Source organism: Prionailurus bengalensis, chromosome A1 (assembly GCF_016509475.1).
Source record: "Prionailurus bengalensis isolate Pbe53 chromosome A1, Fcat_Pben_1.1_paternal_pri, whole genome shotgun sequence".
NCBI lineage: Eukaryota > Metazoa > Chordata > Mammalia > Carnivora > Felidae > Prionailurus > Prionailurus bengalensis.
The window spans coordinates 22188168-22201851 of NC_057343.1; the positions used below are offsets into that span (position 1 = coordinate 22188168).

Below are 13684 nucleotides of genomic sequence, written 5' to 3' on the forward strand. Positions count from 1 at the left end.
TCAAAAAATATTTATTAATTCATTAAAGGAACAGAGAACTTACTATATATTAATATAAATAACAGTTTAATAAAAACAAAAACAACATGTATTTCCCAAAACAGCAACAAAAACTAGTTGAAAAGAATGGCATTGTTTTAAATGTTTACAAATTTATTATTTAGCTTAACAGAAGATAGCTGGGTTCTCAAATCTGCTCCTGCTTTCAATCTGTTGTCATAGGTTTTCACTGAAGTATATGAAAAGTATCCAGCCTCACAAAGATGTGTAGTTGAAAAAGGAGTATTTTAACAGCCATTTCAGGTAAGTGAATTTTCTTCTTTCATAGTACATAAAAGTTTGACAAGGGATAATTTCTTAAAGGTTAGTTACAATGTGGAATCTGGAATATAACAACAAACTTTTTGTACAATTATGCTAAAGTCCATTGGTTTATTGTGCACTCAGAATGGCACTTTCGCTCATGCATGACTTTGTAGCACCATGCATTGGTCATTTGGAAATACTGGTTTACTGATTTTATAATATTAAAAAAAAAAGTCCTATTCATTAATATTACCATCACTGATATCACATCAGAAGAGTCTTTAAGTGTCGGGAAGCTACATGTTGCTCATGATGGTGGATATGAGTTTTTCAAAATTCTAATTTTCACTTGAAGACTCAACTTTTTTTTAAGTTTTATTTATTTTGAGAGAGTGCATGCACACGAGTGGGGGAGGGACAGAAAGAGAGGGAGAATCCTAAGCAGGGCTCAAACCCATGAACTGTGAGATCATGACTTGACCCGAAACCAAGAATTGGATGCTTAATCAACTGAGCCACCCAGGTGCCCCTTGAAGACTCAACTTTTATTATTAACAAATACTATCCGTTGTTTTGAGAGAATGCTGCCAAACAGCCAAGTGTAAAGAATTAAAGTTTGTTAGTTCACAGTGTTCAATGAAAAAAAGTGGACAATTCAGTTCATAACATAAGCATAAAGAGTTAGGGGTCCCCAGAAAAAGAAAGAGAAGTCATTTTAGGCCCCTAGCTCTGCTCCTCAATCTATGCCTTACCAGCTCTGGTCTCCCCAGCACACTTCTTGCAGAACTTCCTAGGAAGTGTCAAAAGTGCAAAGAAATGCAAAAGGATTTAAGGGGTGCCTGGGTGGCTCAGTTGATTAAGAGATTAAGCCTCTGACTCGAGCTCAGGTCATGATCTCACGGTTTGTGAGTTCAAGCCCCATGTGGTGCTCTGTGTTGACAGCTCAGAGTATGGAGCCTGCTTGGGATTCTGTGTCTCCCTCTCTCTCTGCCTCTCCCCCACTCGCACTCTGTCTCGCTCTCTCTCTTTCTCAAAAATCAACAAACATTAAACAATTTTTTAAAAAATGCAAACGATTTTAAGGGAACAAAGGGAATGCAAAAACTAACAATCTCTACCAAAATAGCCTAATCATTTCAATCACAATAATTCAGTGGTAAAAACTCACAGTCCTGTTTCAAAAGTAAACAAGGCCCTGCACTCCCTAACAGAGATAAGAAGCCCAAGACCCCATCCAGCTGATACCAGCTCTCAGTGCTTGCCCATAGCCCCTTATTTGCTGCAAATAGTTTCCTTTGTGTGACAACTCCACCAAGGATCTGCCTCATAAACTCCAGTTAGTTTGGATACAATAACTCAAACAGCTGCACCCAGTAAGTGGTTTTCCTTCAGGCAACCTTCATACTCAGGTTTGTAGGGCAAGTGCTTTAGGCCCACCTCCTATTTTTTTCACACCGAATATTAAAAAGATGTGTACTCAAGGGTTGGGATTTAATAAAATTAATAATTTTTACTGTTTCATCACAGACATTCTTACATGAAACTCTCTTTTTTTTTAAAGTTTATTTATTTACTTATTTGAAGAGAGAGAGAGAGAGAGAGAGAGAGAGAGAGAGAGAGAGAGAAAGAGAGAGAGAATGAACAAGCAGGGAAGGGGCAGAGAGAGAATCCCAAGCAGGCTCCATGCTGTCAGCACAGAGACTGATGCAGGGCTTGATCTTACCAACTGTGAGATCATGACCCGAGCCGAAATTCATTCAGACACTTTACCAATTTGAGTCATTAAGGCACCGCATGAAACCCTCTTTTTTAACTCCAAGTTCGTGGCCTTGAAGAGTACAAGGACTACTATCAGCTTGATTCATATTATGGCAACAGTAGTTTTACTCATCATTGTTTTGGTACTATTAGTATAAATGTAGTATCATTATGAAAACAATTTTATCTTGTGGACCATCAAGAATCCAAAAACCACATTTTGAGAACCACCATGCTTTAGAAACGTTTCCTTTAACTGGCTTAATAGTATTTGTAATTAAAATAACTTCATTATAGCATGGGGCTAACCCATGACCCTTCCCAAGATAAAATATATAAGCCTAGGATAACTGCAATTTTATTTATATATGGGCTTAGTACTAACATGAAAGCATTTCCATGGTAGGTCCTTCCTGATTTTCCACACTTCATTTGTTTTGCCAGGTTCAAACGTCTTAAATCAAAGACATGAAGCAGTGGTGAGTTACTTGCACTCCCCTATCTTTCTAATTTTTTCCTTCTAATTCTGGTTCTCTAACAGCTCTGAGGCTATTAAGAGTGCTTCCAGCATAGTCAGCTTAGCAAAAAACACAACTATGTTTTATTCATTTTTCTCCCTTGACTCTAGGAGAGATCAGTCAACACATGTTTTGCTCTTTTCACATTCTTTTCTTTCTATATCAATGCCACCATCTCCACCTATTTTATACCACGTTTACACCCAGCCTAATGAGCTCTCAACCTCCTATCTTTCCGTGTTTCAATTCAGTAATAAAAAATTCAAAAGTAATAATAGAAATTTTAATCATGTTACATCCTGCTCAAGAAGGTTCAGTGGCTCCATATTATTAATAATAGGGTTTATAGGTCAATTAACACAAGTGACCTAAGTAAAATGAATATCCAATCTGCACAATCAATTGGTAAAAAAAAAAAGAAAACGGAAAAGCTGTCCCCACCACTCTCATACCTCTCTATTCATAACAGCAGGGAAAAGACTATAGAACCCAGTGGTATCTGTGCTCTAGCTGCTGGAATACTTGCTGCAGGCCAGTAGGCTCTAGCCATGTGACCATTTCTTCCGGAAGTGCTTCCACCTGTAGCTCAAGGGCACTGCCTTTACTATGGATCTGGTCTTTAGTCTTAAGACTTTCATGTAAATAAAAATAGCTCTCCCTCAAAACAAGTGTAGGAACTCTGTTCTATAAGACAAAGCCCAAAGGCCATACAGTTTTTCAAAGTTCTCCACTAAAGTCCCAACCTATCATTTTAAACCATCTGCCACTATTCTTACCAATAATAATTCTCCATTTCAAACCACTGACTCCCAAAACCTTGCTTCTCACAAACTGATGACCTCACATGTGTTGTCCCCCTCACCAGGAATGTGTTCTTCCTCCTCTACATCTGACCCATCAAGATCCAGCTTAAGCCCCAGCCTTTCATCACATGCCAACCTGCATGGGTCACTATTTTGCTTCTGAGTTCAGGTATTACTTAACAGCCTCTATCACTCATTTGGTATTTGATGTGTTACATTAAATTGTAACACAAATAACCCAAACAGCAACTTGAAGAAGAGGATTAATAACTATGTAAGCCCTTTTATTTCTCCCCAGAAGTTCTCCAAACCCATCTTTTTGGGTTTTTAAGGAGGCCTCATTACAGAGGCACAACTGATTAAATTATTGACACTGGTAACTGAACTCAAACTCCAGTCCCTCTTTCCTTCCGAAGAGGTCTGAGGAGTGAGGCTGAGATTTCCAACGCTCTAGTCACCTGGTTAGCTCCCCTGGCAACCAGGCCCCCATCCGTGGAGTTTCCCAAAAGCCACTTCTCTAACAAAGTCAGGTGTGTCTGAAGGGGGCTTGTCAGGAATAACAAGACACCTGTATCACTCTCATTACTCCAGAAATTCCAAGGCTTTTAGTCGCTCTGTGCCAGGAATGGGATGAAAACCAAATATATAATTCATATTCTCAGTTAAAATATCTCAGTTAAAATATGTAAAAGATATAATATTTTTTAAATGGGAGAATGCTCTGCATACTTACCTGGCTACAAAATAGAATCATAAGGGGCACCTGGGTGGCTCAGTTGGTTATTTTGGCTCAGGTCATGATCTCATGGTTCATGGGATTGAGGCATGCGTCGAGCTCCATGCTGAGCACAGAGCCTGCTTGGGATTCTCTTTCTTCCTCTCTCAGTCCCTCCCCTGCTTGTGTGCATGCACTCTCGTGCGCTCTCTCTCTCTCTCTCTCAAAGTAAATAAATAAACTTAAAAAAAATAGAATCATAAGCATAAAGAGCTTTAGTGAGCTTCTCTCTCTGTGCTTCTCCTTCTGAAATACAGAACAATCATTGGGAGACAGCCGCTCAGCCAAGAACTACAGAGCCCACAGTGGATGTGAACAGAAAGGCCAGCGTTTTTGGGGGGCAGGCATGCCTTCTCTATGCTCTGTCTCAGTCGGCCTCTGGATGCAGAGGACTCAAGGCTCTAGAAGACAACAGTAGCAATGTGACAGAAGATGCCAACACCCGTGAATCAGCCACACGGAGAAAAGCTGCCTGTTGTTCAGCAGCACCTGCGTTGGACTATTACATGGGTGATAAAGGTCTAGTATATTAAGCCACTGAAATTTTGGTGTTTGTTATAGCAGCTAGCATTAGTTTACTAACACATGAAGAATCATCTAATTAGGTAGTAACAGGGCAGAGACCAGATTCATGTTTTCTGACACTGTTTACAGTGTACCAACTGTATTCTGATATGTATTTATAGTTCTAAATTATCTCAGTGGTGTGAAAGCAATTTATCTTGATTATTCTTAGATAAATACTATTAATCCCCAACCAAGCCTTATCTACACTTACCATTTACAATCATTTTCAAACAAGCAGAACATGGTTTTCTGGAAAAATAAAGATCACAGTTTTTCAGCCTTGACCCATGTTTTATAAGAGCAATTTTCCCAGCATGTAAATCTTCACTAGAACAATGGAGACCAACAATTTTCGTGTTTTTCACCACCACAAGGCCAGTTCTCTTCACCTACATTAAGATAAAAAATAATAATGTATTAGTTTTAACGTCTGTTAAAAAAGAGACAACAGGCTCCAAATGGAGTCACTTGTGCTAACCCCCTGTCATCAGACTGAGGCTTAATACCTAATTGCAGTTTCATCCTCTCCCAATAATGCAATAACCGGTCAGACTTGAATTTCCTGGTCAGCTAGTGAGAAAATCCACCTGGTAGACTCCCTCAGTCCCCCAAAGAAAGGTGACCTTGACTGAAACAATCCACTTTTTTTGCTAGTAGCTTCTTTTTCCCACCCCTTCTGCTTGTAGAAATCTTCCATTTTCACAGCTCTGCAGATTTCCTCTCTACTTACTAGATGGGATGCTGCCCAATTCATGAATCATTGAATAAAGCAAGTAGATCTTTAAATTTACTCAGTTGAGGGGCGCCTGGGTGGCGCAGTCGGTTAAGCGTCCGACTTCAGCCAGGTCACGATCTCGCGGTCCGGGAGTTCGAGCCCTGCGCCAGGCTCTGGGCTGATGGCTCGGAGCCTGGAGCCTGTTTCCGATTCTGTGTCTCCCTCTCTCTCTGCCCCTCCCCCATTCATGCTCTGTCTCTCTCTGCCCCAAAAATAAATAAAAAATGTTGAAAAAAAAAAAAAATTTACTCAGTTGAATTTTTTTTTTTTTTTAACAGATTTGGTGGGAGCATTTGGATCCAAAGGAAAACTTCCAATGGCTTCGGGGACAACAAGAAACACAAACGTGATACCCTGGAGCCCTTTGAGTTCTCTGTCCTTCTTGCCATTTCTAAGGGCCACACAGTAAGTTCCTCTCGGTTCTGAGCTCTGCTCTCTTGGCACTGAGCTAATCTGATCAGCTTTCCAGTCCAAAATTCCCCATTTGACTGGAAATCCCAGCCCTTGATTAGCCCCCAGAGTCCACACTGGGAACTCCTGGTTCAATCTATAGCTTCCTGTTGTGTGGAATCCCAGGCTATGGTCCCCATTGGTTGAGATTTGGCCATGGTGTGTACTGGCCTGTCTCTTGGCCAGGTTGGGGGAACACCTTTTGGTTCCTGCTGGTGCATTAAGGTGAAAATGTCTGTCTCATTTTGTGTTGATAAACTCTATCGCTGATTGGAATCCTGGAGACCAAAAGCTGCAAAGTAGGTAGACATGGTTCAGCACTTAAAAGCTATTAGCTGACCACCTAACTCTAAGATCCCTGTGGTAGGATAAGACAGTTGTTACGTTAACACTAGGTCGCCCACTAACCTCAGCAAATTTTGGTGCAACTAGGCACAGTGTAAAACATCACACAATCCCCAACCCAGCAGCATGTCCTCTTAGGCATTAATCTGCCTCTGAGAAACCCACTTAGCTTAAAAAAGAAAAAGAGAGAAAGGGATCCTTAAATTCCAAAGCATACCACCTTCTGCCACACTTGCTTATTTTAAGTCTAAAAACTATAATCCTGGAAGCTATAAACATTTACAAAATGACAAAATCTTACTAAGCTTATTTCGTGTCCTTAAGAAGTTGGCTTGGTAACCATCAGTTTGGGGGCCCCAAAATATGGTCAGACAGAAATGTGGGTTGTACCCCATTTACCACTAGCTATGGCTGGACAGAAAATATGGGTTCAACTCCATTTTTGAGTAGGGTCCTAGCAAACTGCTATAAGCCCTCAGGTAAATTACAACCTAGAACACAATGGACATTATGAGGAATGGTCAAATTAGTTAAGATCATTCAAAAAGTAAGAGTTCCTAAATCAAACCAACAGGATGGTAAGCACCTGTTTTAACCTGCATGCAGAAGCCTTCAAAAGGCTTCAAAAATCCAAAATACCTTCATTGAAAGATTTGTTGCAAAAGGCTCATGAAAAATTAAAAGCACAAAAGGTACATAAAATAAGACTGTAAGACTGAGGTAACTCCTGCCATTCCCCTCTATCCTCCCTTATCTGAGTACTTGCTTCAGTAATCCTGAGTCATCTTTCCACTCAGAGAAGACTGCAGCACCATAAACAAAAGTCCACCAACTTGGTGGCGTACACACACCCTTGTCTCTACGCTTGAAGGAGAGGTGACACGACTCTGAGGGAGTGTCAGGTAAATTGCTACCTTATTCCCTTAAACAGCCAAGGGAAAGTGAAGTCAAAATTACTGGAAAACCTTGCCAAATTTTGGAAGATACCAAAGCTACACCCTATTTCACACTCCACTAGGAGCCTGCAGATGTATCCTAGGAAAAACTGGCAGAAGCTGCCTCGGTGTGAGAACTCTTACCAGAGTCTGTTCTCCTGGATCTCTGTCCACAGTAACCAGTATGAGAAAATAAGATCTTTTGCACCCTCTCTGGGGATGCTCCTGGAGTCCAAGGAGTTATTTAAAACTGCTAGGAATATTTACTGTTTGTCTCAGCTAAAAATTGACAAGGTATTTAAAAGGATGTTTTTAAGTAGCTAGTCCTGTGATCGGAAGTTGGACAGATTAAAAGCTGGTATTCAGGGGCGCCTGGGTGGCGCAGTCGGTTAAGCGTCCGACTTCAGCCAGGTCACGATCTCGCGGTCTGTGAGTTCGAGCCCCACGTCAGGCTCTGGGCTGATGGCTCGGAGCCTGGAGCCTGTTTCCGATTCTGTGTCTCCCTCTCTCTCTGCCCCTCCCCCGTTCATGCTCTGTCTCTCTCTGTCCCAAAAATAAATTTAAAAAGTTGAAAAAAAAAATTTAAAAAAAAATAAATAAATAAAAAATTTTTTAAAAAGCTGGTATTCAATGCTTGACAGGAGTTTTTCTTACGTATTCTCCCCTAAGCTAAAATACAAACTATGAATACAGACGAAAAGAAAAAAAACCTTCCCAAGCTTTTGTGGAAGGATTTACTAAAACATTACAAACAACTCGAAATCCAGAACATAGAAATCTTTTGAATTCCACCTTCGTTGGAAATATTTTCCCTGATATAAAAAGCATATTGAAAATAATGTGGTTGGATGGGTGGACCAACCTGTGATATCATTTAAGTTACAATCCAATTCCTTGAGAAATTAAAAGCACCTGTTCTTATCTTACAGCTCTTTGCAAAACCAGAAATGCAGCTCTAAAATCAATTCAAAGTCCACCTACCCTTTTTACCAGTCCCCAAATCTCCTGCATTTATCTCAAAAGCTTGTAAGTAGTTTTGGAGGAACTTACGTTCTTTCCCTGTGTCTTTGACATGTACATGTTTTACCGGGTTTTCCCCAGGAACTCTGATCTAAACCATCCCCACTTCCTAAGACTGAAGAAAAAAAGCGGGGTGGAGGGAGGCTTTTTATCAATACAAACTGCCACAGAAGGTCCCTTGCCCAAAATCTAGTTGACAGCTTTCATAAAATTGCTTGTCAAGGTCAAATACAAATCTTCAATGTCATCTCCCCAAATATTACAGAAAAAGATTCAGCCATCTGAATAGGTAAATTTAACTTATTCAAACTGTTCTTTTATAAGCTAGTGAGTTTTGCATTACCATACCTGTCTCATGGCTACAATCTTAAAATGAAAGCTATATGGTCTCTGTTTGCATTGGTCTATATATTTAAGTACATCTATGTATATGTATTGTAGATGTGTGGTATTTTCTACCTCTGGATAGTATTGACAAAATTAATTTGTAAAAGAGCTCTATTTAACTGGCTTAAAGAAAATTAAACATTTATATCGATTATTCACAAAATTCTCCAAAATATAATCCAAATTAAACCCAAATGCTTTTCAGGTTCATATGATCTGGGAAAACATTCAGTATTAAGGCTTATTTAAGCTTGTTGGTTTAATTAACATAGACATGTCCTTAGAGTTCTCAACACTGAATATAAAGCAGTCATACAACTTCATTCAGCCTCCTTATACTAGTCAAATAATTTCATGTCATCTCTGTTACAAAATCTGTCAGGTAGAAAAATAACTTGGAATGATGAAATTTTCCTAAGCAATCCAAAAATAATTGCTCAAAAGAAGTGAACTAAATAGATGTAAGTGAGATGAAAGTTTTTGGGTAAACTTTTTAAATAGTTTCCCCAAATCTTTTCGGTAACCTGAAACCTTGAAGTTTTGCTAAATTAAATTAAACGATGGATAGTCATTGAATATCTAGATTATTTCCAAATAACATAAAACACTGGAACATTCATTACTAGACATAGGTTTATCTACTTTTTAGTTTCCTTTTATAGAAGAACTACAGATTTGGGGGTGTGTGTTAGTAAACACGTTTTGTGTCACACTGAAAAATTTACTATGAGAAGGTCTACGTTTTTAGAAATTATGAAAAGTACTTATAAATTTGCCAAGCCACAGAATGTTAATGTAAAAGATAGTTCACAATTGTTTACTTCTTTATTTTTATTAGAAATTAAGGTCTTTAAGGGTTTAAAAATTCTAATATATTTAATTAAAGCTACTAGAAATAATAATAAAAAAATCTCCATGTGCAAAGGAAAGTAGGATGTTTTCAGTAAAAGAAGGCATGAGGAATGGACATGCATTTTTTGTTGAGGGAAAGCAAGTAATTTTGTCCTATAGTGAGACTAGTTATTTCAGAATGGGAAAGAGGAAAGACGGAGAACAAAATCTGAAGGGATACCAAAAAGATTATAGAATATTTGTAGAAAAGGAGTCTTTGGAAAGGAATATTGTGTGTGATCAAGCTGGCTAAGATTAGAACAAGTTTAAGGAAGTTTTTTTTTTTTTAATTTTTTAATTTAAAAATTTCTTTTAAGTAGGCTTCACGTCTAGCACGGAGCCCAAGGGCTTGAACTCACAACCCTGAGATCAAGATCTGAGCTGAGATTAAGAGTTGGACACTCGGGGCGCCTGGGTGGCTCAGTCGGTTGAGCGGCCGACTTAGGCTCAGGTCATGATCTGCGGTCCGTGAGTTCGAGCCCCCCATCGGGCTCTGTGCTGACAGCTCAGAGCCTGGAGCCTGTTTTAGATTCTGTGTCTCCCTCTCTCTGACCCTCCCCCGTTCATGCTGTCTCTCTCTGTCTCAAAAATAAATAAACGTTATGGGGCGCCTGGGTGGCGCAGTCGGTTAAGCGTCCGACTTCAGCCAGGTCACGATCTCGCGGTCCGGGAGTTCGAGCCCCGCGTCAGGCTCTGGGCTGATGGCTCAGAGCCTGGAGCCTGGAGCCTGTTTCCGATTCTGTGTCTCCCTCTCTCTCTGCCCCTCCCCCGTTCATGCTCTGTCTCTCTCTCTGTCCCAAAAATAAATAAACGTTGAAAAAAAAAATTTTTTTTTAAATAAAAAATAAATAAACGTTAAAAAAAATTAAAAAAAAAAAAGAGTTAGACACTCAACGCACTGAACCACCCAGGCACCCCAAGTTTCTTTTTAAATGAATATATTTTAATATCAAAAGTAAACTGGTACAAAATTAAAATTTGGTTTTCTTTTTGTAAAAAGGATAAAGTTTTCTTGGACTATTGGTCTCTTGATGAGAGATGGTAAAAAGTTTTTCTTTACCTTTTATGTAATCTGCCCATAAAACAAAGATTTTGTGTCTTATCAAAATAATCTCGGGGCGCCGGGGGGGGGGGGGGGGGGGGGGGGGGGGGGGGGGGGGGGGGGGGGGGGGGGGGGGGGGGGGGGGGGGGGGGCTCAGTCGGTTAAGCGTCCGACTTCAGCTCAGGTCAAGATCTCGCAGTCCGTGAGTTCGAGCCTCACGTCCGGCTCTGGGCTGACAGCTCAGAGCCTGGAGCCTGCTTCCGATTCTGTGTCTCCCTCTCTCTCTGCCCCTCCCCCATTCATGCTCTGTCTCTGTCTCAAAAATAAACGTCAAAAAAAAAATTTTTTTTTTAAATAAATAAATAAAAAATAATCTCCCCTGTTTTGGTTGTCTCTACCAGGTCTTTGATTAATTAAAAAAAGTTGATTCTTTGCTATTAAAAGAGCTAATTTTTTTACAACTATTTAACCTCTGTATTTACCTTCGAAGTCTTTCATTATCACGGTGGTTAAAGTAGGTAAATAAGAGTTGTTTCACAGTGACTTATGATCCGATTTGACTAAGTGTTTTAAAACCTTTTGATATTTGTGACAAACTCCCCCCTAAAATAAAATAAAATAAAATAAAATAAAATAAAATAAAAATAAAAAAATAAAATTCTAAATGAAGTCTTTTTTGGCCTAGAATTAACTCTGGGATTTTCCAGAAAGTCCCTGGAAAATCACAAAAGAATTGTTCTTTCTCCTTATTTAAAAAAAAAAGAGAAAGAGAGAGATGTTAAACTAACTAGGATAATTAGGCTTACATCATATGCTGAATTTCATGGGAAGCACTGTCAAATGAGAAGTAACACGAAGCCTTTTTAATGTATTTGTGCAGGTATATGTTACAAGTGTTCCCCAAACCGTATAAAATTCCTGGCATCTGATATGTCCTGGTATAATTTATCAGTCATAATTCCAGTTTTATCTTAAAATGTTGTAGGTCACAGAAATAACCAAATTTCTTTGCAACAACCCTGTAATGAGCTCTCATCAGATCATTAACAAGGAGGCATTTTTAAGTCTTCTGTCATTTACATTAGTTATTGTTTTACTCAGATGCTTTTGCAAAAGTGTTCCTGGAAAAGCTTCATCTTCAAGGAGATTCATGGAAAGCACTTTGACAAGCATAGGTTTCTGATAGCTTTAAGATCATAAAACTGAACTGGGTAGGGGCACCTGGGTGGCTCAGTCAGCTAAGCATCTGACCTCAGCTCAGGTCATGATCTCATGATTTGTAGGTTTGAGCCCCACGTCGTGTTCTGTGCTGACAGCTCAGAGCCTGGAGCCTGCTTTGGATTCTGTGTCTCCCTCTCCCTTTGCCCCTCCCCTGTCTCTCTCTGTCTCTCAAAAATAAATAAATGTTAAAAATTTTTAAAAGATGTTAAAAATAAAATAAAAATGAACTGGGTAAAAATTTCTTGAACTAATGGAAAAACTGGAATCCAGCAGAACAAGTAGTTAATACATAGGACTGAATGAACTGACAAGGAGAATTATAATTTTTTACGACTTTTTTTTAAAGCATTGCTGGTCCTGTTTTTCCAAATTTAAGGAAACCTTTCTTTTAAGTTATGTATGACTTAAAGCAATTTGATATAGTATACCATTGTATACAAAGATGAAACATTTTTCTCCTTATCTGACCCCTCCAGAATTTGGAAACTTAAGTATTCTTTCCATGGCAATTTAGTCAGTTATTTGCATAAATTCAATGAGAATCTGGTCTCCTTATAACACAATCGGAAAGATTAGACAGTATAGACTGAATATAGACTCAAATATGACCAGACAGCTTTAAGGAACTACTTGGAGAGACCAGCCTGGTACCTTGCTTACAGAGTTCCCAGCTGTCTTAACAGGTAAGTAAGGAAGGTTACTTCTTGGCAGGCCTGGGAACTTCAGGATATTTTGGGTGACCTGAGGAAAGAGAAATTCACCCCAACTATAGATACTGTAGATAAAATCTGATGGCAAGTCCTTGGCTTAGTTTCCTGCCTCAGAGGTTTTTAAGAGCTCAATCTGAGATTCCTTATGAGAAGTTTCTGCAAAGCCGTATGAAAAAAGAGCTTATATGGTCAATCACTATTTTTGCTGTACTTATGTAAATAAGGCCATGTTTAATGAAAACAAATTAATTTTACTGTAATTATATTTTAAAATATGGGAGTAATAGTAGAGAGAAAAAGTATGTTTGCACCTTTGTCTGTATTAGATTCTAATCCTTTAGTCTTTGAGGTTTTGTTCTATACCTGTAAACTGGACTAGATCCCGATTCTAGTTACCTCAAATATCCGGCTATGACTCTCCAAAATAACATTCCCAATTTTCTCCCATGCTTCTGATTTGGAATTACTAAGAACAAAGACTGCCCTTGAATCTCCTTAGAAGAGATTATACTAGGTCCTCCTCACTCTCCAGATGGCAACCAAACATCAGGGACTTGACCCCTGGGTACATATGTCACAGCTGAAGAAGGCTGCACCTGACATATGGTCCTGTGCAAAGCTGAAGACATCAAAATCAAATTCACTAGGAAGAGAAGGAGCCAACATTGAGGTATACTGTCTTCTCCCAAGACATCAGATCCAAAACATTTCTTTTTATTCCTCCTCCCGTCTGATTCTCCTCTTACCTAATTCTTACAGATGAGGTCTTTATGATTCTTTTGTCCACGTTTTGCCTTGCTTGGGCCTTGAAAGATATCTCAGGCCATTACAAAGGGGTTAGTCCAACTTCCAAATGACTGTGGACTTGTCCTGATGCTGCCTGTACACTCTACATACCCTTAAATTGCATTAGCCTCCATGGCTCACCTTTCAGGTTCAAAACTTTCAGACTCAAACGGGAATTACCAGGAGGCACATGTGAGTCAAAATTAGCTCCCTTTGGCAGATCCACTTCCCTGGTTAGGAGTGAGTACAAATGAGGCTGTGATAAGGAATCTCCTTAACTCTTTAAAGAATTACAGAATCTGTTGCTAAAAAAAAATAGCTACCCAAAAAAATCCTTAGACCTTCTGACTAAAGTCGTTCTTGGAAACAGGATTGCCCTTAATTATCTTTTGGCT

At 39.2% G+C, this 13684-nt stretch overlaps 1 protein-coding gene across 2 annotated transcripts in view; it reads right to left on the reverse strand.

The window, feature by feature from the left end:
• The window catches only part of CDADC1 (cytidine and dCMP deaminase domain containing 1), a 47526-nt gene that overhangs the window by 21122 nt on the left and 12720 nt on the right, over positions 1-13684 (reverse strand). For both annotated transcript variants that reach the window (XM_043578621.1, XM_043578631.1), the window contains exon 4: positions 4939-5116. In XM_043578621.1, coding sequence (XP_043434556.1) covers positions 4939-5116 — 178 coding nt within the window. The remainder of the gene's footprint in view (positions 1-4938; positions 5117-13684) is intronic.